The sequence below is a fragment of the Calliphora vicina genome, chromosome 5, assembly GCF_958450345.1.
Source record: "Calliphora vicina chromosome 5, idCalVici1.1, whole genome shotgun sequence".
NCBI lineage: Eukaryota > Metazoa > Arthropoda > Insecta > Diptera > Calliphoridae > Calliphora > Calliphora vicina.
The window spans coordinates 69,952,452-69,978,824 of NC_088784.1; the positions used below are offsets into that span (position 1 = coordinate 69,952,452).

The 26,373-nt window shown below is 32.0% G+C and overlaps 7 protein-coding genes across 9 annotated transcripts; 3 read left to right on the forward strand and 4 right to left on the reverse strand.

The window, feature by feature from the left end:
* Nucleotides 1–447: 447 nt before the first annotated feature.
* LOC135960090 (putative ATPase N2B) lies at nucleotides 448–2,677 on the forward strand. Its single transcript, XM_065511296.1, has 5 exons — nucleotides 448–1,140; nucleotides 1,212–1,645; nucleotides 1,714–1,885; nucleotides 1,959–2,216; nucleotides 2,285–2,677. The coding sequence occupies exons 1-5, from the start codon at nucleotides 733–735 to the stop codon at nucleotides 2,405–2,407; spliced, it is 1,395 nt and encodes a 464-aa protein (XP_065367368.1). The 5' UTR covers nucleotides 448–732; the 3' UTR covers nucleotides 2,408–2,677.
* A 1,918-nt stretch (nucleotides 2,678–4,595) lies between these two features.
* Dera (deoxyribose-phosphate aldolase) lies at nucleotides 4,596–8,622 on the forward strand. Its single transcript, XM_065512251.1, has 3 exons — nucleotides 4,596–4,711; nucleotides 4,778–5,361; nucleotides 8,052–8,622. The coding sequence occupies exons 1-3, from the start codon at nucleotides 4,684–4,686 to the stop codon at nucleotides 8,403–8,405; spliced, it is 966 nt and encodes a 321-aa protein (XP_065368323.1). The 5' UTR covers nucleotides 4,596–4,683; the 3' UTR covers nucleotides 8,406–8,622.
* LOC135960853 (uncharacterized) lies at nucleotides 8,454–9,778 on the reverse strand. The gene is made up of 2 exons (XM_065512252.1): nucleotides 9,466–9,778; nucleotides 8,454–9,371 (listed from the first exon to the last, which is right to left on the reverse strand). Exons 1-2 carry the CDS (start codon nucleotides 9,484–9,486, stop codon nucleotides 8,619–8,621), a joined length of 774 nt encoding a protein of 257 aa, XP_065368324.1. The 5' UTR covers nucleotides 9,487–9,778; the 3' UTR covers nucleotides 8,454–8,618.
* A 4,030-nt stretch (nucleotides 9,779–13,808) lies between these two features.
* On the reverse strand, nucleotides 13,809–16,333 carry Nup54 (nuclear pore complex protein Nup54). 2 transcript variants are annotated; one of them, XM_065511731.1, is made up of 5 exons: nucleotides 16,172–16,333; nucleotides 15,590–16,078; nucleotides 14,378–15,312; nucleotides 14,199–14,318; nucleotides 13,809–14,134 (listed from the first exon to the last, which is right to left on the reverse strand). In XM_065511731.1, the coding sequence occupies exons 1-5, from the start codon at nucleotides 16,224–16,226 to the stop codon at nucleotides 13,913–13,915; spliced, it is 1,821 nt and encodes a 606-aa protein (XP_065367803.1). In that variant the 5' UTR covers nucleotides 16,227–16,333; the 3' UTR covers nucleotides 13,809–13,912. The 2 variants fall into 2 exon arrangements, with proteins under 2 accessions (XP_065367803.1, XP_065367804.1); XM_065511732.1 differs by having other exon boundaries at nucleotides 15,590–16,048; nucleotides 16,172–16,314.
* Nucleotides 16,334–16,806: 473 nt separating this feature from the next.
* Nucleotides 16,807–17,481, forward strand: LOC135961362 (zinc finger protein 821-like). Its single transcript, XM_065512860.1, has one exon. It carries the CDS (start codon nucleotides 16,807–16,809, stop codon nucleotides 17,479–17,481), a length of 675 nt encoding a protein of 224 aa, XP_065368932.1.
* Nucleotides 17,482–17,900: 419 nt separating this feature from the next.
* Nucleotides 17,901–19,641, reverse strand: LOC135960462 (WD repeat-containing protein 89-like). The gene is made up of 5 exons (XM_065511754.1): nucleotides 19,541–19,641; nucleotides 19,295–19,475; nucleotides 18,633–19,223; nucleotides 18,344–18,565; nucleotides 17,901–18,285 (listed from the first exon to the last, which is right to left on the reverse strand). Exons 1-5 carry the CDS (start codon nucleotides 19,566–19,568, stop codon nucleotides 18,054–18,056), a joined length of 1,254 nt encoding a protein of 417 aa, XP_065367826.1. The 5' UTR covers nucleotides 19,569–19,641; the 3' UTR covers nucleotides 17,901–18,053.
* Nucleotides 19,642–23,413: 3,772 nt separating this feature from the next.
* LOC135960946 (WD repeat-containing protein 89-like) lies at nucleotides 23,414–25,350 on the reverse strand. Of its 2 annotated transcripts, XM_065512371.1 has the most exons (5): nucleotides 25,266–25,350; nucleotides 24,980–25,205; nucleotides 24,361–24,924; nucleotides 23,895–24,113; nucleotides 23,414–23,684 (listed from the first exon to the last, which is right to left on the reverse strand). In XM_065512371.1, exons 1-5 carry the CDS (start codon nucleotides 25,270–25,272, stop codon nucleotides 23,420–23,422), a joined length of 1,281 nt encoding a protein of 426 aa, XP_065368443.1. In that variant the 5' UTR covers nucleotides 25,273–25,350; the 3' UTR covers nucleotides 23,414–23,419. The 2 variants fall into 2 exon arrangements, with proteins under 2 accessions (XP_065368443.1, XP_065368444.1); XM_065512372.1 differs by lacking the exon at nucleotides 25,266–25,350 and having other exon boundaries at nucleotides 24,361–24,907; nucleotides 24,980–25,102.
* Nucleotides 25,351–26,373: the final 1,023 nt, after the last annotated feature.

Consider the following 26,373-nt stretch of genomic DNA (forward strand, 5'->3'; position numbering starts at 1 on the left):
AGTAATATTGGTGTTTTAAATAATCTTTAACGGAATTTTATACAATTGCAAACAAATAGTACTTTAATTTAAACTACTTAATAATACAACGCTTAATTTAACACTTATCAACACTGTAACTCTCTGTCTCTCACCAAGTGTTGGTAATTTTGTTTTCATCAAAGCTCGAATATTTATATATAGAAATTTATACAAACAGTAATACACAATTGTAACAATCCCTAGTATAACTTAAATTTGAATAATTTGTTTACTGTTAATCATAATAGCAGACTATTCCACAGTTTTGGTGCAATTTAAACAATTTTGGACTTTTTTTTAGAAAAAGATTGATTAAACGATTATTCGAAAATCGTTTTATAGAACCCTACAACACATGTTGTTTATTTACGTTTTCATCAAGTAAAAAAAAAATACTCACACAGCTGATCGATTTGATGCCAGCGTTTAGAGAAAAAAAAAATAAACAGGAACCAACAAAAACAATGCACTAGTCACACCAAAAATTCACGGTCGTTGACGAAAGTTTCACCTCGCTCTTGAATGAAAATTCTAACTAATCGGCAGGTCCGCGTATTTATGTAATATGGTGAAGAACATTAGTTGACAATAAATCTGTAAATTAAGAATTAAATGCATAACAATTGTAATAAATCTACAATAAATAACTAGCGTTACATAAAAGTTTTGGTTGTGTAAACTGGCAGTTACGAATTGGTGACGTATGTCAAAATGTTCACCTCCAAGATAGTGGTACGTTTTGGGCTTTCAGCTTTGGAGCAACAACAATTTATATTGTTGGCTGCTAATGGACAACATGCAGCTAGACGATTTTATACACCAATGCAGTTGTATGAAAAGAAAGTCGAAGAAAAGCAATTAATGCCAGATAAAGCTCAAAAGAACACCGCTCAACAGTTGGAAGACTTATATAATACACTAAAGGAATACAAGCCAACGCCAGTCAAATCAGCTGTACAAAGCGGAGGTTTCTTTGGTAAACTGTTAAGTAAACAGAAACCTAGCGGCAGTGCAGTTCAGTTGCTAAATACTGCCTCTCCGAAAGGTCTTTACATTTATGGCAGTGTGGGCGGTGGCAAAACTACCTTGATGGACTTGTTCTATGATTGTTGTACCAATGTGAGTTAATTGAACATGTGGAACTAGATATTGTTTAATTAGATTTCAAATAATTCCAATTTTCTTTTTAGATTGACAAAAAACAGCGAGTCCATTTTAATTCCTTTATGTCCCAGGTGCACGGACGCATTCATCAGGTGAAACAAGAACGTGGCCCTAGAGATCGTGCTTTTAATACCGAAAAACCTGAACCCTTTGATCCTACATTACCAGTAGCTGAAATGATTGCTGCAGAATCTTGGTTGATTTGTTTCGATGAATTTCAGGTCACTGACATTGCTGATGCCATGATTTTGAAGAGTTTATTTACCCATCTTTTTAACGAAGGAATTGTTTGTGTAGCCACTAGCAATCGCCATCCAACTGAATTGTACAAAAATGGTTTGCAACGCAGCAACTTTCTACCCTTCATAGACGTTTTGTTAAATCGTTCCGATTTGTCGCCAATGGACAGTGGTGTTGACTATCGCCGTATCGCTCAGTCAGGTGATACAAATTATTTTGTGTAAGTACATATTTTATAATACAAAATTCTTAGTTTTAAATTAATTATTTTGATCTTAACCATTTTAGAACAACCAAAACCGATGCTAAAGCTCAAATGGAACGGATGTTTAAAATTTTATGTTCCCAAGAGAACGACATCATTAGACCTCGTACCATTACACACTTTGGACGCGATTTAACATTTCAACGTACATGTGGTCAAGTTTTAGACAGCAATTTCGAAGAACTATGCGATCGTGTAAGTATTACATTACAATACACATACATATACAAGAACATAAACTATTTTACTACTTATTATTAATTTATAGCCTTTGGGTGGCAGTGATTATATACAAATAGGGCAATTCTTTCACACGGTGCTAATACACAATGTTCCTCAATTAACATTATTAATGAAATCACAAATGAGACGTTTCATAACATTAATCGATACACTCTACGATAATCGCGTTCGCGTAGTCCTTTCGGCTGAAGTTCCCCTCGATCAATTGTTTAATTTTAGTGATAAGCCCACAGATATTGCCGATGATCAACGTATGTTAATGGATGATTTGAAATTGGGCGCGGTGAGTTGAAAATGGAATTTTTGCTAAATTGTATAGAGTTTTTATTTATTTCACTAATATATTTGCAGCAAGATACATCAGCCAGTGTTTTCACAGGCGAGGAAGAAATGTTTGCTTACGATCGTACCATTTCTCGTTTATACGAAATGCAAAAGAAAGAATACTGGGAGCAATGGGCCAAACATCGTTAGAACTACTATTTGAATAGTATGCAAATTTATGTTTAGCTTTCATCGGGTCACAAATTATGTTAGTACTTAAAGAATTAATAATAACAACAACAAAAATAGTATAAATATTTAAAAAATGTGTATGTTTTCAAACATTTTATTTTTATATGTTCTCTGTTTAGTACAATATTAATTTAATTTTTATTGTGTTCCACTGATTTCCTTTATTTTATTTATAGAAACAAATTTAATTTTTAAAAATATAAAGCAATAACAATATGTCGTCAGCAATATTTTGGTGTTTGAATTTAAACTGATTAGTTGAGTTTCTAATTTCCAGGACTTTTTCCGTTCCCGGGGAATAATAAAAAATCTGTTAATTAACGGGAATTTGTTAATACATACACAAAAACCAGTAAAATATTTCAAATCTTCGAAACGGCAAAAAAGGTAACGCTAATTTGGATTATTTAGGTAACGGTGATTTAGCTGTTGTAGCAGCAGTGGTTGCTGAGTTGACAGCCCTTGGTCGAGTGAACTCAGGTCATTACGGTGCGTAGAAACGTCTGTCGTGGAAATGGTGATTAAACGGTAACGATATTTGCTTTTTTTCGGTAGCTTAGCGATAATTTCGGTAACCAACCTTGGTAAAATTCAATAATGTATGTACTTGTATTAAAAAATTTAAATGGTCTGAAAAAAATTAATAATTTGTTTTGAAAAAGAACTTTTGGCAAAGTAATTTTAGTTGGCGGTGAAAATATTACGTTATTTAACCTTCATAAGATCGATCTTCGTGTCGAATTTGTCCCAAATAGAAAACACATTCCAATTTTTTTTCCTAAAAACCTATTGTTGACAGTTGAAATTAAATAAAATAATTCAAATTAAATTTTAATGTCAAAGTGGGTTAAATTTTACCCGAAGACCTTATGAAGGTTAAATCGTAATTCTTCTAATGTCAACTGTTTTCCTGTTGCTAGAAGCAAATAACTAATCTATGGATATAATCGAATGATTCGATTGGCAACGAATCACAACGAATCAGTTTTATACTGTAATTAGACTGTAACTTTAAGGAAAAACCTGTATAGAAATTCCCGAAATTTCTAGAAGATCACTCCAGGGAAATTTGTTCCGATTAGGAACCCTACTGCTTAGGTTTTTGACAATTGAATTTTATATTTAGTGAGTTATCTAGAAAAATATTTAAATACAAGCTGTTGGTGGCATGATCTTGATTTATGCATATTTTAAGATTTAATTAAAGTCTGAAACCTTTCGAATTTTATAATCAAAAATAAGTAGAACTGTCATTTTATTTTTTGCTGCAACTGTACACAGCTGATCTTGAATTTAAAACAAAACATATTTTTGTAATACATATATTTGTCTCTTTCCTTTTTATTTGGTTGTATGAAAACATGTTTTGTATAATTTCAAATGAAGATCAAGTCGTATTTTCAAAGACCCAATTGGAATTTTCTGTATTATTAAAACGTAAAACCTCAATAGAAAATATTGAAGTATAAACATAAGAATAATGTTTCAATAAAATATATTTTTAAATCGACAATATTACTTTAAATATGTCTATTGGTGAACAATCGAGGAACTAATACAAAGGGCTTGGATAGCCAATTATTATAAACAAAACTCTATGTCAAATATTGTTTTAATAGGCGGTCTTTGCATAATTTGTTTCTTAATAGCTGGTTTTGGACAAACGAACTCTTACATCCTTAACTCACTAAAAACATTAATATCTCCTTAAGTAATTATTCGATCTCAAATGTTTCGATATAATATTTTTACAAGTAACGACATACCATTAGATCTGAAAAGCAAATTTATTTTGGATGGGTTTTATTTTTGGTGAAGGCAGTATTCGATACCTATACCCATGATTTGAATATTACTGCGCACGGCCGAAGTCCGGCTATACAGAAAATTTTAATAACAGTACAAAAATTAAGAAAATATAAACTCTTGGGGATCTCGATTTGTTTCAAAAAATTTGTTGGTATATATCCCGCTTTTAAGGCTATTGAAAAGAAACTTTGTATAAGAATTATCTTAAATAGGCGGTCTTCATCCTGACGACCGCCTATATAGCTCATACCTATAACATAACATTTCCTACTGGGCCTCTTCATATGTTATTAATAAATTGATAAAGACAAATAAACATTTATATATGTATCTTTATTAACCAAAACACACACATTCTACTATTAAGCACTAAAGTTAACATTTTAAAAAATAGCACACAAAAAACTATAAAACAAAAAAGCAACATGAAAGTTAATAAAATTCTGCCATTTGGTATGTTAAACTCTAAAAAAATAATCCAAATAGATATTATTTATTCATATTAAACATTAATTCCAGACAGTACTTTGCTCAATGCCACCATTTCACTAAGACAATTGGAAGAAATCTCTAAAGAGATTTCCAGCCGTGGCCAGGTCTCTGGTTTGAACGAAGTTGTTTGGGCTCTAAAGGCACTCACACTCACCGACTTGACTACATTGGCGGGAGATGACACACAGGCCAATGTAGCCCGCCTCTGCCATAGAGCAGCATACCCCTTTCCATTGCATCTAATAGAAACAACCATAGAACAGACTTTGCACAAACAAATACATACGGGAGCAGTTTGTGTTTATCCAGCACGTGTAGCCGATGCTCGCAAAACATTCGAACAACTAAAATGTTACGATGAGATTCCTATAGCGGCTGTAGCCACTGGCTTTCCTACAGGACAATATGGTCTGAAAACACGTTTAGAAGAAATAACATTCGCTGTTGAGGCAGGAGCTAGGGAAATTGATATTGTTATAAACCGTCAATTGGCTTTGACCGAACAGTGGCAGGCACTGTACGATGAAGTGTGTGAGATGAGAAGAGCGTGTGGGGAAAATGCCCGCATGAAGACCATATTAGCTATTGGTGAATTAGGCTCAATGGAAAATGTAAGTTTAACAAGATTTTATACGAAATTATCATTCATTATAAGTGTAATTTGAACTGATTATTACAATTTTTACCGGCCGAAGTTCATTCAGATAAGATTAAATTATAAGCAGCAAGAGGAAATTTGTAGAAAAATAAAACAAATTCGATGTTGATGCCTCGCAGTGGTTAAACTGATGAGGAAAGGAAATAAATCGAGTTCGGCAACTATGCAAAATTTTAATATTAGCGTGTCAATTCAGATCATGAATTTATACGAGAAATGGCACTTCAGTCGAATTCACAATTAAAGTGTTGAATGAGGGTATATGTATATAAGTTTGTCATTCCGGGTATTACATTGAAAAATATTACCCTCCGCCCGTCTGTCTGTAAAAAAAAAACTCTCACAAACAAATACATAACCAAAATCAACAAGATAAAACCGTTTATCATGATTTCGGAGCATAGAGCCAATTACGTCTGTCTGTTGAAATCTATTTTCCGAAGCCCCCTAAAATGTACATACGTGATTGATATGTACATCAATATATACGCTGGTTCCTGTTCGGTTTGCTATTCAAATTCGGGAAAAGCGGCCCACAAATTGCTAGGTGAATTTTTTACCTATTTTTTTATCTATATCTGGATTTCTATGTCATTGACATGGACATTATGGATATCTAATGATATATATTTATAAGGCCTTTCCAACAATGCAGAACGACAATGGGTCAAAATCGGGAAAAATATTTTTTAACCAGAATTCTGTTCACAAACAATTTTTTTTTAACCCAATAAAATTTTTTCTCACACAATTTTTTTCACTGGATCGTTATAGATAGCGAAGTCCATATAGCCATGTCCGTCTGTCTGTATGTTGAAATCAACTTTCCGTAGCCCCAAAATAACTTACATATGTACATGATTCATACATCAATATGTCGGGAATTCTTCCGGCTCTGTTGCTATTTAAAATCGGCCCACAAATGGCTTATCTATATCTGGATTACTTAGTCATTAATATAGACAATATGGTATCTAATGATAGATATGTCAAAGTCTATTCCAACGATGTATATAAGGTTATAGTAAGTTGGACCTACAATGGGTCAAAATCGGGAAAAATATTTTTTAACCCGAATTTTTTTGCACCAAAAACTTTTTAAAAAATATTTTAACTCGAATTTTTTTTCATCAAACTATTTTTTTTGTCATAAATTATTTTTCCAAAAAAATTTTATTTAAATTTAAAAAAAAAAATTCGAAAAAACTTTTTTTTAAATTTGAAAAAACTTCTTAAAAAAAAATTTAATTTTGTTTACCTAAAAATATTTTTTCGATTTTGACCTATTAGTTAAATACTTAAGGGTATTCATAAACAAATTTTAAATATAAACAACGCTTAAAATCAAATTTAGTATGGAAATTTTGCTTTAAACCATTGTTTAAATTTAAACTTTTTTATGAATACGGTGGTTAGAAAAGTTTCCATTGTATTTCAACCACAAATGAATATTGTAGAAATTTCAAACTTATATATTACAGGCTTAAAATTGCAAGTAATAATTCGGGGCAAAATCGATCTCTCGGCTTCAATTCGTATGCTACCCAATTTCCCTGTTGTTGGTGAATCCTGCAGCTCACAAACGTTTTAAAATTGCTGCTTAAGTAGCTCCCAATAATTTAGCAAACTATTGTTGAGTTTTAGAACAATCTTCATGGAATAATGCCTCCAATTCTTGGTCTTCAAACTTTTTTGGATGGCCTGGGCGATACTTGACTTCCATGTCAAAATCACCACTTCTGAACCGCACAAACCATCTTACGCACATTAAAACCGATGGAACACATTCACCATAAGTTTTGGTGATCAATCTGTGTGCTTCAGCGGCACTGTTTCTCAAATTAAAGAAGTAAAGCAAAACTTCCCGCACGTGACGCATTGTTGGTACAAAATTCGACATTTTCGAAGCAAAACAAAATCTTTTTTGTTTACACTAGAATGTTCCATAACCAAGTGAGAATAAATGTCAGATATGTACCTTTCAAAATTAAATATATGTTATTAAAAACAAAAACCGCATTCAAAACATAAGCCATCTATTATAAATCCCGCAATATGGGACTACTATTTAAAACTTTTTTGTCTATTAACTTTTAAATGTACAAACAAATAATTGGATGGTTTTATTATATTTCTCTTTACTTTGGATAGACACGCAAGCTTTATAAAAAGCTTTTAACAGATTCAAGTTTAATGTATAAATACACTGTCCAACAAATTAAGACTTTTTGATTGGAACGGAATTGCGACCCTATAATTTTGAAAGGGCATGTTGATAGATCAGTTTTGTAGAATAAACTTATAGTCCAGCTGGCCTGGGTATTTTTTTTTTGGTTCGGTGTGTCAAACTTTTAAATTTTTGATCGAAGGGAGCATTATTCTAAATGCAAAAAAATGTTGTAAGTTAATGTCTGACAGAATTCTTATTGTCAGAGTTGTTTTGTGGAAGTTTATGGGTATCATTTTTATGGAAGAGCTTAACCCTATAGCTTCTCTCTTTAAGGGTCAAATATTCTACGAAAATTTTTGCCGGAACATTTCAGTGGTGATATCTTGCTCTGATATGCTGTTGGACAGCGTTATTAGTAGTATAAAAGATGGTGCTAATAAACATGTAACTTTTAAAAATTGTGTCTTTTTTAGGTCTACAAGGCCTCCATGGTCTGCATGATGGCTGGTGCCGATTTCATTAAAACCTCAACAGGCAAAGAGTCTGTAAATGCCACTATACCCGTAGGTTTAGTTATGATCTGGGCCATTCAGGAATTTCTACGTAAAACTGGTCAAATAGTTGGCTTAAAGCCAGCCGGTGGAGTGCGTACTGTACGCGAGGCAATAGCCTGGATGACATTGGTTAAAGAAACATTGGGAATGCAATGGCTGCAACCATCACTCTTCCGTTTTGGTGCATCTGGTCTGTTAGATGACATTGAAAAAGTGGTGCGTAAGGGACTGGCCGGGCAAGATGTACAGACAAATGCTGCTGCGGCGTATTAACATGAATTTATGTAACAATTGCATTTAAAAGAAATAATAAAAAAGAAGTTATTTTTTTCCTATTAATCTATGTATTTATAAATATGTAAAGATATTTGTGTGTATTTTTTTTTTTATTTGGACTTTAAATTGTACATTTTAATTTATTTATTATATACATAAGTTATTGTTGACTTATTAAATTCAGTTTGAAATACATACTATTATTCTAATTTAATATCTCCTTAAGTTTGTAAATTGTGTTATTAATGGTATTTGTAGCGCAGCAGCTGCTATTAAATCCTCCTCTCCTTGACTGATATAGTCATCATTTTGGTTTTCAACATCGGTTGGTGATCTGTCCAATTTATTCGTTCGATCTGGCACTTTCATGTCAACAGCAAAGAAAGTGTCATCAAAATTAATACGATTACGTTCATCGTTTAATAGGTAGACATCTTTTGGGACATTAACCGATTGTTTGTTGCTGGGAGAGGTCAATTGTTTTTCATAAGCATTCAGCCACTTAATATTGATGTGCTTAGCACCAGCATTAAACTTTTTTGGTAAGTTTTTTTTGGGTTTAACATCGTAAAAGTTTTCTTGGCTTTGGCCCTCTTTGGGTAGAGGTGGTGGCGTGAAATGTTCCATTTTACGGCTCTTCTCATCAAGTTTTGTATGCTGGGCATCGCTTTCATCATAATCGAACAGAGGTAAATAAAAGTTGAAGGGTTGATTTGCTGGAGGCTGCATAAATTGTATGGGTACGGCAACTTGCTGGATCTCGGCAGTTGGAGCATCAGAACGTTGTTGTAGATTAGAGGGTTTAAATATTTCGCTGGCTTTTCTCAAAAGCGCTTCCAAACGCTCAATTGTTATAACTTCAGGCTGTATTAAGGGCTCCTCATTATTAGATTTTCTGTCTTCAGTAGGTTTTAAACCCGGTGGTAATCCATTTATTATGTCCACAAATAGGAATATTAATATCTAAACAACAGAATATTTATTGTTAAACACAATTTCATTTTATTAATAGCATTGCATTTGTTAAAGTAATTCATTATTGGTTTTATTAACTCACTGTTATCACTTTTTTAAACATTTTATTTATTTTTTTTTTTAATTTTTCTTTATATAAAAATAATTTCAAAACTTTCTTTTTCTTCACGATTATTACGCCTATTTAACTCAAATGTAATGCACTTGTATGGCTTGCAAAAACTAAAGTAGATCTTGATGTAATCGTCAGCTACATTTATACCAGAAAAGTGGTGCTGTGCCGTAATGTTTAAACGGAAGCTCGGAAGTCTCTGTAAACAACCAGTAACATCGCAAATACAGTGAAAATTTACACAAGAAAGAAAATATTAACTGCAAAAAAGAGTCGACTTTAACAACAAAAAAAACTAGTTCCACACTCCAACCAACCAGTTTTTCTCAAGAGATTTTCCATTTCTCAGAAAAAAAAAACAAAGAAAAGCCAGCATTCGTATACATCCAATGTTAGGAAAATAAAAAAATCCATTTGAATGTATGTTGCGTATACTAGACATCAATAATAATCATGTTAATGTAACAGCAACATTAAAGCTGCTGCAACATGCAATGACTATAATGATGATGATGGAAAAATGGACAAAAATAAAATTCATAACTTCCAACCACTACAGATTACATACATATGTACGTACTTAACGTTTTATATGACGATCACGATGATACATATTTGTGTGCTAAGACGTAGGCGCATGTTGTAACCCGTTTTCTGTAATTTTTCTCTCTTTCCCTGATAGATGTGAATTTAATCGTATGTGTGTAATGAGTTCAATTTTTATGCTGTACTATTGCAAAACTAATTGTGTGTAAAAATATTTTGAACAAATACAAAAATTGTCGTTTAACGAACTAACTAAATGAAAAGTGAATTTAAGTTTTTCTGATTATTGCAGCCTAGAGTTTATTGACATTAATACTGTGAGATTGCATGTTGAGGATGTGAACCTGTTTCTTTCCTAGTATTGTTGTTTTAACAAAGACAAGTTCAAAGTTATTTTTGTAGATTTGAGATTACTGCTTTACATTATATGCAAAGTTGTTTTTTAAGCGGAAACGCATACTATTGAAAATATTCACATACATACATATTGTATTAATTAGTCAACACCCTCAGTAACTGTTTCACATACCATGTGAAAAAATGTAAGATTTAAAAAAAAAAGAAAGAATTGGCAGGATCTGTTTAAAATTCGTTCGGCTTAATCGTTCTTGTTGTATAAATAGGTGTAATACTTATAATTACTTGTACAGGGCTCAGTTTTGTCACGTGTAAAATATGTATCCTTTAGCTAATGGCGTTTTCTTTTCTAGCAAAAATGATGCCTTTATTCTGCCTTACATGTTTCACTCTCAGTTACAACAAATGGTAAAAAAAGGCACCACTTCTTAAACAGATTTTCTTGTTATTGTTTTTGAAGTTCGTTTGTGTTAATGAAATAGTTTTTGTATTTTTTGTTTAAAAAAGTATAGTTTTGGGATATTTAGAAGCTACATAAACGAAAATTGTATAATTGTATTTTGTTCTATTTTAATCATTAACAAGTAAGAGAGCTTTATTCGGGTGTGCCGAATCTTATATACCCTTCACCAATTGATACTTCAAAATAAAAATTTTAAATATTTTTAGGTAAACAAAATTTATTTTTTCCAAAGTTGTTTTTTTAATTTTTTGGAATTGGTTTTTTAAATTTAAAAATTTTTTTTTTGTTTTTCTTTTTTTTAATATTTGGCAAAAAAAAAATTTGGTGAAAAAACAATCGGGTTATAAAATACTTTATCCGATTTTGACCCATTGTAGGTCCAACTTACTATGGTATTATATACGTCGTTGAAATATCTATCATTAGATATCCATATTGTCTATATTAATGACTTAGTAATCCAGATATAGGTCAAAAATCGAGGTTGTCCTGGTTTTTTCCTTATATCTCAGCCATTTAGCAACCGAGCCGGAAGAATTCCGCAGATATTGATGTATGAATCGTGTATGTAAGTTATTTGGGGGCTTCGGTTAGTTGATTTCAACAGACAGATAGACATGGCTTAATCGACTCCGCTATCTATAAGGATGCAGAATATACATATATACTTTATATGGTCGGAAAATTATATTGTGGAAAATACAAACGGAATGACAAACTTATATATACCCTTCTCACGAAGGTGAAGGGTATAAAAATGTAAGACATGAGAGTTTGAGTAACCATTGATAAATTGTAAACGCCATAAAACAAGTTAGAACGATATATTCGGCTGTGCCAAATCGTAAATACCCTTCACCAAAGCAAACTTTAAAATAAATATTGAAAAAAAAACAATTATTTTATGAAAAAAAATTTAGTAAAAAAAACATTTTTGTGAAAAATAGGTCAAGAAACAGTTGAAGTTTTGGCTTATATTCTCAGCCATATTCTCAGCAACCGGGAATAGGGTGGATTTGCATCCAAATCCATGTCCAGAACTTCGGACATTATAAATACCGAGTTATATGCCAATATTATAATTGTCCAATTCACAATTGATGTCATACATATTTTTCCAAAAAAATTTTCCAAACAAAAACAAAATATTAATAAAAAAATTACGACATACAACGATACAACGCTACGACACCAATTGTGAATTGGGCAAATGTTTATTGAATTTGTACAATATTTGAATAATTTTACGTATTTTTGAGAATTTGTATCACAAATTATACTGATATGAATCAGCTGGTTTCAATAGAAAATAAACAAAAGAAAATGTCCAAATGATTGTGGTTCCGAAAGAGGAACAAATATATATCACACTTGTTGCCTATTGAAAATTGTATTTTTTTCTCTCGCTCTGCAAACCACAACTATTGTAAAGTGGTTGTAGAACGTCAACATACGGTTCGATATTACTTTTTTGACAACTGTCATTTGTGCAATAATCTGTGATTTGTATATTGAACGGTTTTATTTAACATTAGTTGTATACTAAGGTTTTTTTGTGGTTTGAAATGAGACTTGTTTAATAGAAATATGTATATTTGCTTACCTAATGGCTACACCTCCAAATCTGCAGTTACTTTTTTTCTTCATGAGATTGTTGTTTGTAACAGCATAAACAATATTACAATATTTTTTTTACACCGTGTTTGACTGTTAGTGTCCTCATGAAGATGATGTTCGGATCTTATTTAAATATAGCATGTGACAGTTCTTAAGACTGCATTTTGATAGCTTTGAATATTTCTCCCAAGATATCACCCAACGAAAGTGTCCAAACTGGAGCAGCATACATGACCACTGCCTAGTGTTGCCAAATGTTCCGATTTTCGCGGGATTATCCCCCCTTTAGACATTAATTTCGAGGTTTTCCACATCTAATAACTACTTGACATTAAGGTATTAAAATATTTGATTTTGAACCTAATCATTATTAAAAGGAAAAAAATATGTACTTCTAAACAACCATATGGTATGAATATTTATGCAAAATTTACTGCTTTGTGTTTAAATAATAATTTAAATAAAAGTGACTTCGTGTAGTCCCTTAGTTATTTTACAATCAATGTTGAATTTTAAAACACCATGTCTGTTATCTTTTGTATCACTTAAAAATAATGGATCTTAAGTGTTCAATAGACTCAGAAAGTTTTTAAAAATGGATGTCTTTCAGTTGTTATTATTGTAACAGCACTTGCTGCTGCTGAGTTGACAGGCCTTGGCCGAGTGACCTCGTGTTATTCCGGTGCATAGATCCACCTTTTTGGGAATGATGTGTTTCAGTCGGTCCATTTACTGGTTGAGTGACCATGTTAATCTTGTGGTCATCCTTTTCACTCCGTAACTAGATTCTTCCAATATGTTTGATATGACGTTTTATTCTGAAATGATTTTTTTTTAATTTTATCCTCATAGTTTCTCATGCTCTTTTCAGCTTTTGGCGAACGGATGGAAGGCAGGATAATTTACTTCTGGCAGAATTTTATAATAGTTTTGGTTAGGAGGCTACTGTTAACCACTTCTTTTTTCGATAGATTGGAAAGCTCCATAATTTCCCTTATGCCGTTTTGCTTATTCCAGAAATGTAATTTGCGAGAATCATTTGAAATGTGCAGTTAATACACCGTTTATCTTCTCAATTAGTATTACATTTGGTTGATCTAAAAACCTGTTCACAACATTAGTCCTTAAAATGTAATGTATGCAACTTTCTCCTTGACTTTCTTGACACCTTATAGTAGTGTGACCCATAATTGAAATCGATTTACCGGTCCCCAGCGTTAAGGACTCCATAAAACAATTATTTATTAAGAACAAAAATTAATTGCTGGATTCAGTGTAAGTACAGACTCATTTGTTGTCTTGATTTTATAACACTAAAACACTATAACACTATTCATATCTTTCTGTTGTATTTGTGAATATTTACTTAAAGATAATAACCACACGTTACATATAAAAATGGCTTAAAAAACTTAACAAGGTCTTTAATAACATTTAACCTCTTACCAATTCCGGCATACCATCAATAATTATTTGTAATGCCTTTAAGTCTTTCGTTACGGTATCCGTAAGAACTTCCATAGCTTTTTGTTGCATGCCCAAAAATGTTTTCATTTCTTCTTCACAATCTTTATCAAGAGTATACTCACTGCCGGACGTTAAAGCATACTGATTACGTTGCATACGCATTTGGGATAGTAGTTCACTAAGACGACCCTGAATTAAGAAAAACAATGAAATTTAAAAATAATAAGAAATAAGTAGAGTAAACAAAAATTACTTTAAACTGCGTGGGAGCTGAAACTAAAGCCTGCATATTTTCCAGTTTCGTGCGTAAAGCTTCTTCTTCGGGCGTTAAGGCTAGTCCCACTTTACGTGTACATTCCTGTTTAACTATTATCTGCAAAAAAAAACAATTATTATTAAAACTACCGTTATGCATAACATTTGTGGTTTTACCTTTAAAATTTTATGACTTAATTCGGCCAAATTACGTTTATATTCCATTATTTTTGCTGTAGCCGCCGTGTGTCGTTGTCTTAATTCAGACAAATCATTTTCCACTTTACGCAAATATAACGCATGCATTTCAGTTTCATTTTCCTGGCATTTTATACGATACTTAAGCTCATTAAAACCAATCATTGGTACTGGTATAAATTTCGAGGCATCTGGATTATCAAGTTTTGCTTGGCACCACATACGGGGATCAATACCTTTGGGTGGATTTTTCAAATATTCTTTAAGTTGATCTTCATCTGGCAGCACAAGAGCCAAAATTTCCACTATTCCCAGATTATTTAACTGGCCCTTAATATTGGGCTGATTTAAATAGTTGGCCAAATCTGTGGCTAAAATACGTTTTGTATCGTTGGGAGATAATTGCGACTTTTCCTCCAAGTATATAACAAGTTGACTTTTCTTATCTTCACTTTGTTTACTTGAGTCTATATTTACTAACAAATTTGGTTTATTGCCAAAGGCAGCATTCAATGTGTTAATAATCTGTTGTTGATGATTTTTAACTTCGGCCAGAGATTTGTTAAAATTTAATGCAACCAAACCCATTTTATTATCCTTGCCGGGCAGTCTACTGTAACCCATCGCTTTAAAGCGGCACAGGTAATTTTGTGGTGTTATTTCAACAGGTGCTGCATTCTGTGAATAAAACGATTTTCCAGTACCCCACATGGCCTGGAAGTAATTCCATTTGGCAATTATTGTATCACGTTCGTCACCATAAATTGAAACATTGAAAATTGATTGCGCAAAGGCATCGTCTGCTGATATGGGTGGAGCTTGTTGTTGCTGTTGGCCCATCATGAAACCAGTATTGCCACCGAAACCTCCAAATCCTGGTGTCACTGTAGTGTTTGCGGCGGGTTTGCCAAAACCTTAAATTTTTAAAAATAATGTCAATCTACTGTAGCATAAGTTTAAACAAGAGTGCACAATAGTATTTTTTAAACGATTATAACAGAAATTATTGAAAAATCGTATAGCAGAAAAAATTGTTTTGAAAGTTAGTTCAGAATGGTAGTGTACTTCTATGAAGAATGTCCAAGTACGGCTTGGGACAGTATAATTACACATACAACAGTCATGGTGAATTGTATAAAAGTTATATTAATGGTTAAAATATACAGTATTGTTAAATAATCAAAGACTTACTTGTACCAAATCCTCCAAAACCACCCGTCTGCGCTTGAGTCCCAAAGCCACCAAAGGCAGGTGCAGTCGATGTAGTTGAAGTGGCACCAAAACCACCGAAACCTGTAGCGCTACTTGTCGCTGTTGTACCAAAGGCACCAAAACTGGGAGCCGCCGAGGTAACCGTTCCACCAAATCCTCCAAATGCCGTTGTGGCACCCGCGGCTGCACCAAACAAACTGGGAGGCTGTGACGTTTGTGCAGCTCCAGTACCAAACGAACCGAAACCACCCAAACTAGGTGCGGTTGTGGTACTAGTATTTGTTGAGCCAAATCCACCAAAACCCCCTAAAGTTGGTGCTGAAGTTGCCGCCGCTGCCGAAGTACCAAAACCACCAGCACCGAATGCCGGTGTACCAAATCCAGTCTGTGCTGTTGAGGTTGCTGGCGCTCCAAATGCAGACGTTGTACCAGCTGCTCCTGTACCAAATGATGAAAATAATCCAGTTGCTAAAATATTGTGATGAATATTGATGATCTTCTTTTAGGGATTTCATAATGTGAAGAAAAACTACAACAGTGTTTGGAAAAGAAATCACTCACGTTTTGCCGGCGTGCTGGTAGCACCCAGAGAGTTATTGGCTCCAAAGAAAGACATTTTTTTTTGTCAATGTATGTTTATTTATTAGCAACTATTGTAAATGCTTTTAAACTTTTAAAAAATGATTTGTATTTTTTTATAAACTAATTCGCATTGTTTATAATTTGTTCACAAAACAAAAATAATTTGGCGCACACGAAAAATTTACACAATTATATGAAAAAATGCCAAATAAATAATCCAAAGCTGCCATATGTTTTGAAACATAGAGATAACAAGATATATGAGTAGTAATCGATAAAAATATTATTGCAGTTATTACAACCCATCTCCACTAGCAATTTTTATTTTTTTAACATAAGCAATAACTTTATGTTTATGTGCAAGAGTAGTTTCTTATTTTTAAGACAAATTTATATTTATTTAATAATTTTTCTGGGGTTTAATAATTAGATGGGGACGATAAGCTGATTATTGCAGCTTTGTGGTGGAAGCTGTAAAAAAACAATTTACATGTTGTTTTTGTAAATGTTGTATTTGTTGTAGAACTGACTTTTGCTTTTGCAAAACAGTTGAATCCTTGAAAAAAATTAAACTGTTATTTTTGGGAGTGAAATTATATTTTAAACCAATAAGAATGCGACCAAAATCATCACTTTCTAAACACACTAAAAGAGCACTGTACTTGAAATCAAAAAGGGCGAACGAAACTCCCGAAGAACGTGATGTCCGCCTGAGAGGTGAGAGAATACGAGCAGCAACATCTAGAGCTGCTCAGACACCGGACCAACGCGATGCACGTCTCGAAAGGGAAAGATTACGAACATCAGCTTCTAGAGCTGCTAACAAACGGGACCAACGCGATGCACGTCTCGAAAGCCAAAGATTACGAGCATCAGCATCTAGAGCTGCTGAGACACCGGACCAACGAGATGCACGTCTAGAAAGGCAAAGATTACGAGCATCAGTATCTAGAGCTGCTGAGACACCGGACCAACGAGATGCACGTCTAGAAAGTGAAAGATTACGAGCATCAATATCTAGAGCTACTGAGACACCTGACCAACGCGATGCACGTCTCGAAAGCCAAAGATTACGAACATCAGCATCTAGAGCTGCTGAGATACCATACCAAGGCAATGCTCATATAGGAAGGGAAAATACACGACTCTCAATATCAAGAGCTACTAATACATCGGATCAATGCAATGTACGTCTAAAAGAAAAACTATTGCGATCATCAACAACTAGATCTGCTGGAAGAACGAGATACATGTTTACGAATATAAAGGCTGAGATTGTCAATATCTAGAGCTATTTAAACATAAGAGTAACGAGAAAAGCACGTCATAAAAGTCAGCGATATAGAGCAACAACTCAAGATCTATGGAAACTTTCAACTTATTTATCAAACTATGGTATAAATTGAAAAGAAAAATTTGATTTGATTCTTTCTTCAAAATATATGTATTTCTGAATGCAAATAGTTCTTAAATAATTACATGCCGATCACGAGTCTGACCAAATATTTTAAACTGATTAAATATTTTCGATTTTTTACAGAAGTGAAAAAAAGTATTTTAAAAACAATTAAGAGTGTTATAGGTATTCGGCTGTGCCGAATCTTGTGTACCCACTATCAATATTTAGTTTTGGCCTTCTATGGGGACTTGAATCAGAATTTAGTGTTAGTGATTAATTTCTTAAAACTTTAAATAAATCACATCGATATTTATGTTAATATCATTATATATAAATTATTTATTGACAATAAAATATTTTTCTGATATAGTAGTAAAACAAATATGTATATAGGTATAACGGTATACATTTTCCGGAGTGATTTTAATAATTTATTCATTATGTATTATTGTTTGTCATTTGCTAATAAGGTGTTGTTTTATTAGATTTCTTCTTTTTGGCCTTCAAGTTGCTGTTGCTCGAATTGGAGGTGATTTGTGGTGACCACAGTGTAACTATACCACTTTCGCCAGCGGTTATTAAAATGTTTGAATTTACATCAAATACACTTTCGCGCACAATTTGTTTGTTGCCTTGGAAATCAACACCTGGCAATAATTGTTTATTCTGTACCATCAGAGAGCGCATTGTTTCACTAAAACACAGTACATTTTTAAAATTTAAGTTAATATAAAATAAAACGCTACACCTACCCTTTGTTTAAATTCGAACCAGTCAACAAGAAAACTCCACCGTCGGCCATATTGTGGCAATCAATAAGGTTGCAATTTGCTGCAGCCTTACGTTTTATGGTTTCGGTAATTTTAGCTCTTTCAAATTCAGCTATCAAATCGCCTTCTTCACATTCGTACAATTTAAAGTCATTAGTGTGTGTGATGCATGAAATTATATCTTTGTCGTAGACATTTTTATGCCTGTAAATGATAAAAACAAATGGTATCAGTTGGATGTCCCTTATCCTTAAACATTATTTAAGCTTACCAATTTACTTTATGCACACTACTTTCTGTATTAAGGGTCGTCAGTAGGGCATCATCCTCATCAGTTTTTTGTAAATCAAAAATATTGATCAAGCCATCGGTAGAGCCCGAACACAACAGATCGGGATTTTGTGGATGAAAACGCATAGTGGTTACATCATCTTGATGACTATCAAAATAACCACCCATTTGTTTACGTTCGCGCATATCGTAGAATAACAAAAATGCATTGTTATGATGTTGTTCGGTGCCAACACACAATACACGACTATTTGAATTACGATCGAAACAAATTATGTTCTTGGGCATAGATGCGGCTTCTGCCTCAGTCTCTGCACTATTTTGAAAACGTCCCACTTCACCTTGGGTGCGCAAATCGAAAAGACGTACCAAACCATTTGTTGTGCCGACCAATAACAAATTTGGCGTTTCATCCACAAAGCGTACGCCACAAATAGTAAAACGATTTGTAAGATCAATGGAGGGTGGCGCAATACAATCCGGTGTAGAATAGCTAAGACCATGTTTGGAACTTATGTCGAACAGATGTACCGAACCATCTGATAATCCAGCGGCCAAGCGTGTCAAAGAGCTAGAAATATATTATCACAATACATATTAAAAAAATGTGAAACGCTTTTAAATTTTTTATAAAAGACATACTCATCTTTTGCCAAACTAAGTATGTAAGTTTTCTTTAATGTTACTGCCGTTTCATCATGCACCACATATTTCTGTTGGAAATACTGTTCCAACTCGAACGGCGTGCATGTATTATCGTCTTCTATGACAGACTCTTCATTTGATTCATCATCACTGCTGGGCAAAGATACATCCTCTGCTTCTAATTATTTAAAGTTCGCTTAATATATATAACACCATTATAAATTGTTTAAATACAATACATACCCGCAAAACTATTTGTGGGTTTTGTCATTTTTTTTTCCTTTTTTAATGTTGTTTATGAAACTATTGCACTTATTAGTTCTTGAATATTATCGGGTTTCTCGATAACAATAACAAATATGCAACACGTGCGATTAGAGATGACAATTTTGTGTTATTTTCATCAAAAATATCGAAAAATCAAATAAACTTATAATACACTGAAAGAAATAAGTGGAAGTGAAGAACATAAAAATTGAGTCATGTTTCCACGGCAGTCTGTTTACACGACAACATTCGTAATTCAGTTTGACATTTATTTCTTCTTCTTGTTTATGTTTTGTATTTTTGTTTGTTTGGTGCGAATTTTAAATTTGTAATTTGGCAACAGAGAAGCAAGCCGACTCAAAAATTTCGGCGGCGGCTTATGAGCAACAATTTTCGGCGGCGGCGGCTAGCCGGCTCTACGCCGAGTTTTCTACCGGCTGAAAAAAATTCAGCTTAGCCGAATTCAAACAATATAAAATTAGCTTTTTACTTGGGGGTTACACGATCAAGTTTTGCCTTTCAAGTTTTAATACACTCACACTTTTTTACTAATACACTCACACTTTTAAGAATTGAAACGAACTTGCATTCAATTTCACATTCAAGTTGGTGTTCAATTTTTCATTCAAGAAAACAGCTGATTACATTTTTATGTCCAATTTGTACTAAAATTGTTTTCAAGTTGCGTGCTGCCTACGTCACCGCTTTCAATTTTTATAAATTTTGACAAACAGTATATGTAAAAGACTATCAAGAAAAACTTGATCGTGTGGCTGCAGTGTTAAGCAAATTATAAAATATTTTCATGTCAATTTGTCTCAACAGTATTCCTACTTTTTATTAATACCCAAAAAAGGTACTTTAAATAAAAATATTTTTATTTATTAAAAATTAATTACAAAATAAATGAATCAAAAACCAAGTTAAGGGCATAGAGAACACATAGAGCGGAAACTCTGCTGTCAAAGACCTAACTCAGTTGTCAAAAACCTAAGTGGTGAGAATGTATTAGTAAACAAAACTATGTGAAAACAAAAACAACACTCGTATATGTAACTTTTTTGAGTAATTTTTTTGTTTGAGTTTTTTTCTAGTTTCCGCTCTATGTATATTTTCTCTATTGGAAATGAATACCCTTTATATTTCTTTTGTGAAAAATATAAATTTTATGAAAAGTAATAACTGTTACGGTTCCTGACAATAATAGGTGTGTTCAGATTTTATATGTATATCTTAATTAAGCTTCACACAAAACAGTAAAAACAAGATAAATGCATATATATGGTATCACTGCCGCTAATTCAATTAAATACCGATTTTCGTTAGTATTCACTGATATTAAAAAAGAACCAAAAATTAATTGAATCATAAATTTGTAACTTCATATTTAATAAAATACGATAGAAAAAATGAGAATCGGCTAGCAATTAAGCCGCCAACTAGCCGAGTGATTCGGCGGCGCTCCGATACGGCTTGTTTCTCTGTTTGGCAATGGATAAAAAAGGTAAATAAAAACATAAAATTGTAGCATTATTAATTAAACAAATATAATTTAATTATTTTCATTATTAGAAAAAAGAAAAAGTGCAAGCAAGTGGGACCAGGGCAGCGAGCGGGCTTTATTAGAGGTGTGGGCTGAAAGAATGGCAGAGCTGCGTGGCTTTAACTTTAATCAGACTTTTTATTTCTTTTAATTTATTTAATACAAAAATCTTTTTCTTTATCTTGTTTTGTTTTGACATTTTTGTTTGGACAGCTGATTTTGATACATAAATAATCGATAAAAATTAGAGATGACAGTCATTCGTTCGTAATTCATAAGGTAATTCAAACTGAATTACGTACGAACAAGGTAATTCGCACTTGAAATTTTGTATGGCGAATCATGTAATTCAGTTCGAATCAACCTGTTTATTTCAGAACTACAGATATAGTTTTATTCATGTTCTTCTTGTTTATAATTTTATTTGTAACATTTTAAAATTATATTTTTGCGTGAAGTTAATTGTTAATAAGTTAATTGTTCGAAAAATCGTCTTTTTGCTGAAGAATTTTTTTAACGGGGAAAAAGTCAAATTAGTTCCACTAGAGGCTTGGATCGACGTCAAAATCCATAAGTTTAAGTTTTTCTTAATTAATTTGCCACGTTAAAAACATAAAGTAGACATGTTATATATCAATGGATAAAGGATATTGTATATTTTTAAAAAAATACAATTTTTGACAATTGAAAAATTCATGGAATATGTACTGTTTTGAAAAATATGACAAAAACTTCTTTTTATTGAGTTTTTGCGAAGATACACATTTTTCAAATTGAAATTAAATTATTTTTTTTTTTGAATATTTTCTGATGAAGTTAAACAATTATATAGACTTTTATGTTCTGCAAAAATAAAAACAAATTTTAAAATTTATTGTCAAGAATCCCGCAATTCCCGAAAAAGTTTTGAAAAATCACAAAATAGTATTTTTTATTTCTTTGGGTATAATATCCATACCAGGGGCGGGGCTATCGGAACTCTTTTTCAAAACCATATTGGAGAAAATATAATATTAATGTTGACTATGCGATTTGAGAATTTTTATTTTTTTTTTAAAAATTAAACTTTAAATTTTATATAAAAAATATGCGATTTTTTTGATGGATCGGTCCCCTCGGTATCAAATATTTTACATTTAAAATATTTGATGTTTGAAATTTTACATACAAACAAGTAAGAGATCTATATTCGGCTGTGCCGAATCTTATATACCTTTCACCAAATTATACTTTAAAATAATTTTTTTTAAATTTATTTTAAGGTAAACAAAATTAATTTTTTTTTAATTGTTTTCAAAATTTTTTTTTTCGAAATTGTTTTTTAATTTTTTAAAAAAAAAAGTTTTTTCCAAATTTTTTTAAAAAAAAAAATTTTAAATTTTTTTAAATTTTTTTTTTAAAAATTATGACAAAAAAAATATTGTCTATATTAATGACTTAGTAATCCATATATAGATCAAAAATAGGTCAAAAATCGAGGTTGTCCCGGTTTTTTGCTATCTATAAGGATCCAGAATATATATACTTTATAGGGTCGGAAATGAAAAATGTAGAAATTACAAACGGAATGACACTCTTATATATACCCTTCTCACGAAGGGTATAAATATGGCTTTTTTATGTAAAGTTAGCTTTTCAAAAAGTATAAATTCCGTATAAATCTTTTTAAATAACTAAAAAGAAAAATAGTACTTTTATCCAAAAAATTAGCAAAAATCATCTTTTTATAATATTTTAAATTCAAATGCATATAACTTTGGACTGAGTCATGATTTTTAAACAATTCTTTTTTTGACATATACATTTGTTGTTAGTACAAAAGTGGAGAAAATCAGGAAATATTTAAATTTCAAATGCGAATATCTCCTAAGCTATAATAGATAATTGGTAGCTATGACGAGGTTTTAGTGTAGTGCACGACATGGAGATTATATATATGTACACAAACAAAGAAATAAGATCGTTTTAAAAATGTAACATACAATAATGTTTCCTAATTTGGGGATCCTGGCCACGCTCCTGGCTGGTCCCATGAGGCCCAAATTCAAAACTTAAACTCGACAACACTTCCTCTTGCGCATGCGATATTTCATTCGAACCTGACTAACCGTTTAGAAGTTACAGATTTATTTATTTTTTGTACCACTGTGCTGACCGAACAGATTCTATAATTTACAAGTGTATGGGATTAACTATTTTTTGCTGTTTTTACAAATAAGAAAAAAGTTCTCTAACTAACCACTGGATATGAGAATTTATATTCAAATATTTTAGCTAGTTGTATTAAAAAAAGTAATAAACATTCATTTATTCTAATAAGGTGTAAATTTATTTGACTTTGGCTGTGATTTAATTTTTGAACTACCCGAAGGAGAACTATCTATAGTAGGACTGCTCGTTTTTGTTTCATTCCATGTTAGTGGAGTCCATATTGTTACAAAACCTCTTTCCCCCGCAGTTATAAAAATATTCGTCTTGGCATCGTATATACTTTCACGAACAATTTGAGTATTGCCTTCAAAATTCGTATGCGGTATTAATTTCCCATTTGTTAACGTGCAGGAGCGTAAAGTTGACCTAAATAAAAAATAAATTATTTGAAGTATAACTTGTATAAATAATGAAGACTTTTTAAAGTTGAAATAAAGTGATTGAACAAGCAGATATAAAAAAAATCGTTTTATTTTCAAATTTTAAAAACGAAGCAAATATTATTATCAGTAGTTTTAATCTAATAAGATTTTATATATATCTACATATATCTCAATCACTCAATTTAATACTTACCCATTGTTTAAGTTGGATCCGGTAAGCAACATCATATCATTATCGATAGTTCTGTGACAATCAATTAAATTACAATTTGCTTCGTTTTGACGTTTAATTATTTCAGTTATTTTCAATCGATCGAAATCCGCAATTAGATCTCCATCAAATTCATAAGCTTTAAAATCGTTTGTATCAGTTATACAGGACACTACATCATGGCCTTTGTTATTTGTATGCCTAAAATTATATTGCATTTGTATGTTTTTAATACAAAATATATTTAAATGTCTAAAGTCTAATTAAGAATGTACATATACAAATATATTAGTGGTAGAACTATTTAAAACAAATCGTTTAGTGGTTCCTAGTATAATTGTATCCAAATTGTTTCAGTGCGAGATAAAGAATTATTTTCCTAGCATTACCATACTGCAGGTTTAATAACAACCGATTTAAAAAAAATAAATAAATGTAAAAAGCTTACCAATTAATCTTTTGCACAGAGCTTTCAGTATTCATTATGCTCAAAATAGCATCTTCCTCGCTATTTGCTTTGATATCAAAAATATTTATCAAACCGTCTATGGATCCGGAACATAAAAAATCAGGTTTATTTGGATGAAAACGTAAAGAGGTTATATCGTCTTCATGACTCTCCGTGTATTTAAATAACTGATTAGATGTTCGTAAATCATAAAATAATATAAATACATGTTCCTGACGTTTCGTAGTTCCCATGGATAGTAATCGACCATTTGAATTACGATCAAAGGATAGAATATCTGAGGGAAAATTTGTATCTACAGGAACGTTCTCAAAACGAATCACTTCATTTCGTGTTCGCAAATCCAAGAGACGTACAAGACCATTAGTTGTTCCGACCATTAATAAATTTGGTGTTTCGTCCAAAAAACGTACACCACATATGGTTAGGGCTTGATTTTTTTTAGTTGATATTGGAGCTCTTATATATACACCATTTTCAGAACCGGTCTGAAACATGCGCACCGATCCATCTGACAGGCCAGCTGCTACGCATGTAAAAGAACTGAAGTAAATAATTTTTTTTTTTAATATGTATGTACATATGTATATTTACTTACTCATCTTTTGCCAAGCTTAATACATAACTGCTGTCAAACGCTACGCCTGGTTCGTCATGTATTTTGTATTTATGTGTGAATAATTTCTCCAATTCCAAAGGTGTACAAGTATCATCATCTTCATATTCATAATCGAATTCACCATTTTCCGACCTTCCATCATTATTATCACAATTTTCTGTATAGCCTACGTGATCCGATGATTGCGGTGTAAAGTATTCAGTTTCTAAATAATAAATACATAATTCATTAAAAGCTTCATTACGATGTGCAATTTATTACAAACTTTTCATATTTATTGTGGTAAAACTAAGAAGATATGCCACTAAAAACACAAAATTTCATTTGTTGACAAAATATTTACAATAACAAATACAACACGTGCGATTAGTGATGACATTCTCTTATTTCTTTAAGAGTAGCATTGCCAACTATTTGATGTTAATAATATAATTACCTAACGGGTTATGTAATTATTCGTTTTTCAAATACATTTTTAAATATTTGTCAAAAACTCTACATACGATATCGACATTTCATTTAATTTGAAAATACACATCTGCTCAAAATAATAGATACACCTAATTGGAAAAAATTTAAATGGCGGTAACATTGAAAATTTCCTCGCAAGCGTTAAGAATACATCATATTATTAAAATTTCTATCTGGCAATGTCATGTCAGTCAAAAATCTGGCAACTATTTGCTTTCATGTTGATTTTTAAAAACGAATTTATTTGAATTACAAAAAATTATTTGCTCATAAAAATAGATACACATCAGTAATTTGTAATTTTTTTATATACAATTTTTTTTTGTGCAATTTTTTGTTCCTATTTACGTGAAACAGTAAGTATAATTTAAATTTTAGCAACAATTTTATAAAAAATAGGACTCTTTTGAAGAAAATGGGACGAAATCATCATTGTACCGAAGATGAGAAAAAAATTGTTCAAACGATGAGAAATCAAGGAAAATCATTACGGGAAATAGCAAAGAGCATAGGAAGATCTTTACATTTTGTCCAAAATGCTTTATCTAAAAAACAAAAAAGAGAAACTCGCGGTAGACCAAAGAAAACCAGTCCAGAAACAGATAGGCGGATCGTCCTTATGGTTAAAAAAGACCCTTTCATATCATCGAAAGCTATTTCTGCGGAGCTATGTAACGAAATCAGTCCACAAACAGTTCGTCGTCGTCTTTTACAAGCTAAATTGCCGGGAAGAATTGCCAGAAAAGTGCCACTAATGCGCCAAAAAAATATCAAGACAAGATTAGAATTTGCTAAAGAGCACTTACAATGGTCCGGGTGTGAAGGCGAAAAAAAATGGAGAAATATTTTATGGAGCGACGAAACAAAAATAAATTTGTTTGGAAACGACTGCCAAAGAAATG

Bases quoted from the DNA above. Each gene is read 5' to 3' on its own strand.
- Dera (XM_065512251.1), top strand. From the start codon at position 4,684: ATGAAAGTTAATAAAATTCTGCCATTTG. The intron at 4,712-4,777 runs GTATGTTAAACT...CATTAATTCCAG, and splicing joins TAATAAAATTCTGCCATTTG to ACAGTACTTTGCTCAATGCC. The intron at 5,362-8,051 runs GTAAGTTTAACA...TGTCTTTTTTAG, and splicing joins AATTAGGCTCAATGGAAAAT to GTCTACAAGGCCTCCATGGT.
- LOC135960853 (XM_065512252.1), bottom strand. From the start codon at position 9,486: ATGTTTAAAAAAGTGATAACA. The intron at 9,372-9,465 runs GTGAGTTAATAA...TCTGTTGTTTAG, and splicing joins TGTTTAAAAAAGTGATAACA to ATATTAATATTCCTATTTGT.
- LOC135960946 (XM_065512371.1), bottom strand. The intron at 24,114-24,360 runs GTAAGCTTTTTA...ATATAATTTTAG, and splicing joins TCTGTGCAAAAGATTAATTG to GCATACAAATAACAAAGGCC. The intron at 23,685-23,894 runs GTAAGTATTAAA...TTTTTTATTTAG, and splicing joins GGATCCAACTTAAACAATGG to GTCAACTTTACGCTCCTGCA.
- LOC135960090 (XM_065511296.1), top strand. From the start codon at position 733: ATGTTCACCTCCAAGATAGTGGTACGTTTTGGGCTTTCAGCTTTGGAG. The intron at 1,646-1,713 runs GTAAGTACATAT...TAACCATTTTAG, and splicing joins GGTGATACAAATTATTTTGT to AACAACCAAAACCGATGCTA. The intron at 2,217-2,284 runs GTGAGTTGAAAA...ATATATTTGCAG, and splicing joins ATGATTTGAAATTGGGCGCG to CAAGATACATCAGCCAGTGT.
- LOC135960462 (XM_065511754.1), bottom strand. From the start codon at position 19,568: ATGACAAAACCCACAAATAGTTTTGCGG. The intron at 19,224-19,294 runs GTATGTCTTTTA...ATATATTTCTAG, and splicing joins CTTAGTTTGGCAAAAGATGA to CTCTTTGACACGCTTGGCCG. The intron at 18,286-18,343 runs GTAGGTGTAGCG...ACTGTGTTTTAG, and splicing joins GGTTCGAATTTAAACAAAGG to TGAAACAATGCGCTCTCTGA.
- LOC135961362 (XM_065512860.1), top strand. From the start codon at position 16,807: ATGCGACCAAAATCATCACTTTCTAAACACACTAAAAGAGCACTGTAC.
- Nup54 (XM_065511731.1), bottom strand. From the start codon at position 16,226: ATGTCTTTCTTTGGAGCCAATAACTCTCTGGGTGCTACCAGCACGCCG. The intron at 16,079-16,171 runs GTGAGTGATTTC...ACAATATTTTAG, and splicing joins TACCAGCACGCCGGCAAAAC to CAACTGGATTATTTTCATCA. The intron at 14,135-14,198 runs GTAATTTTTGTT...TTCTTAATTCAG, and splicing joins CAGCTCCCACGCAGTTTAAA to GGTCGTCTTAGTGAACTACT.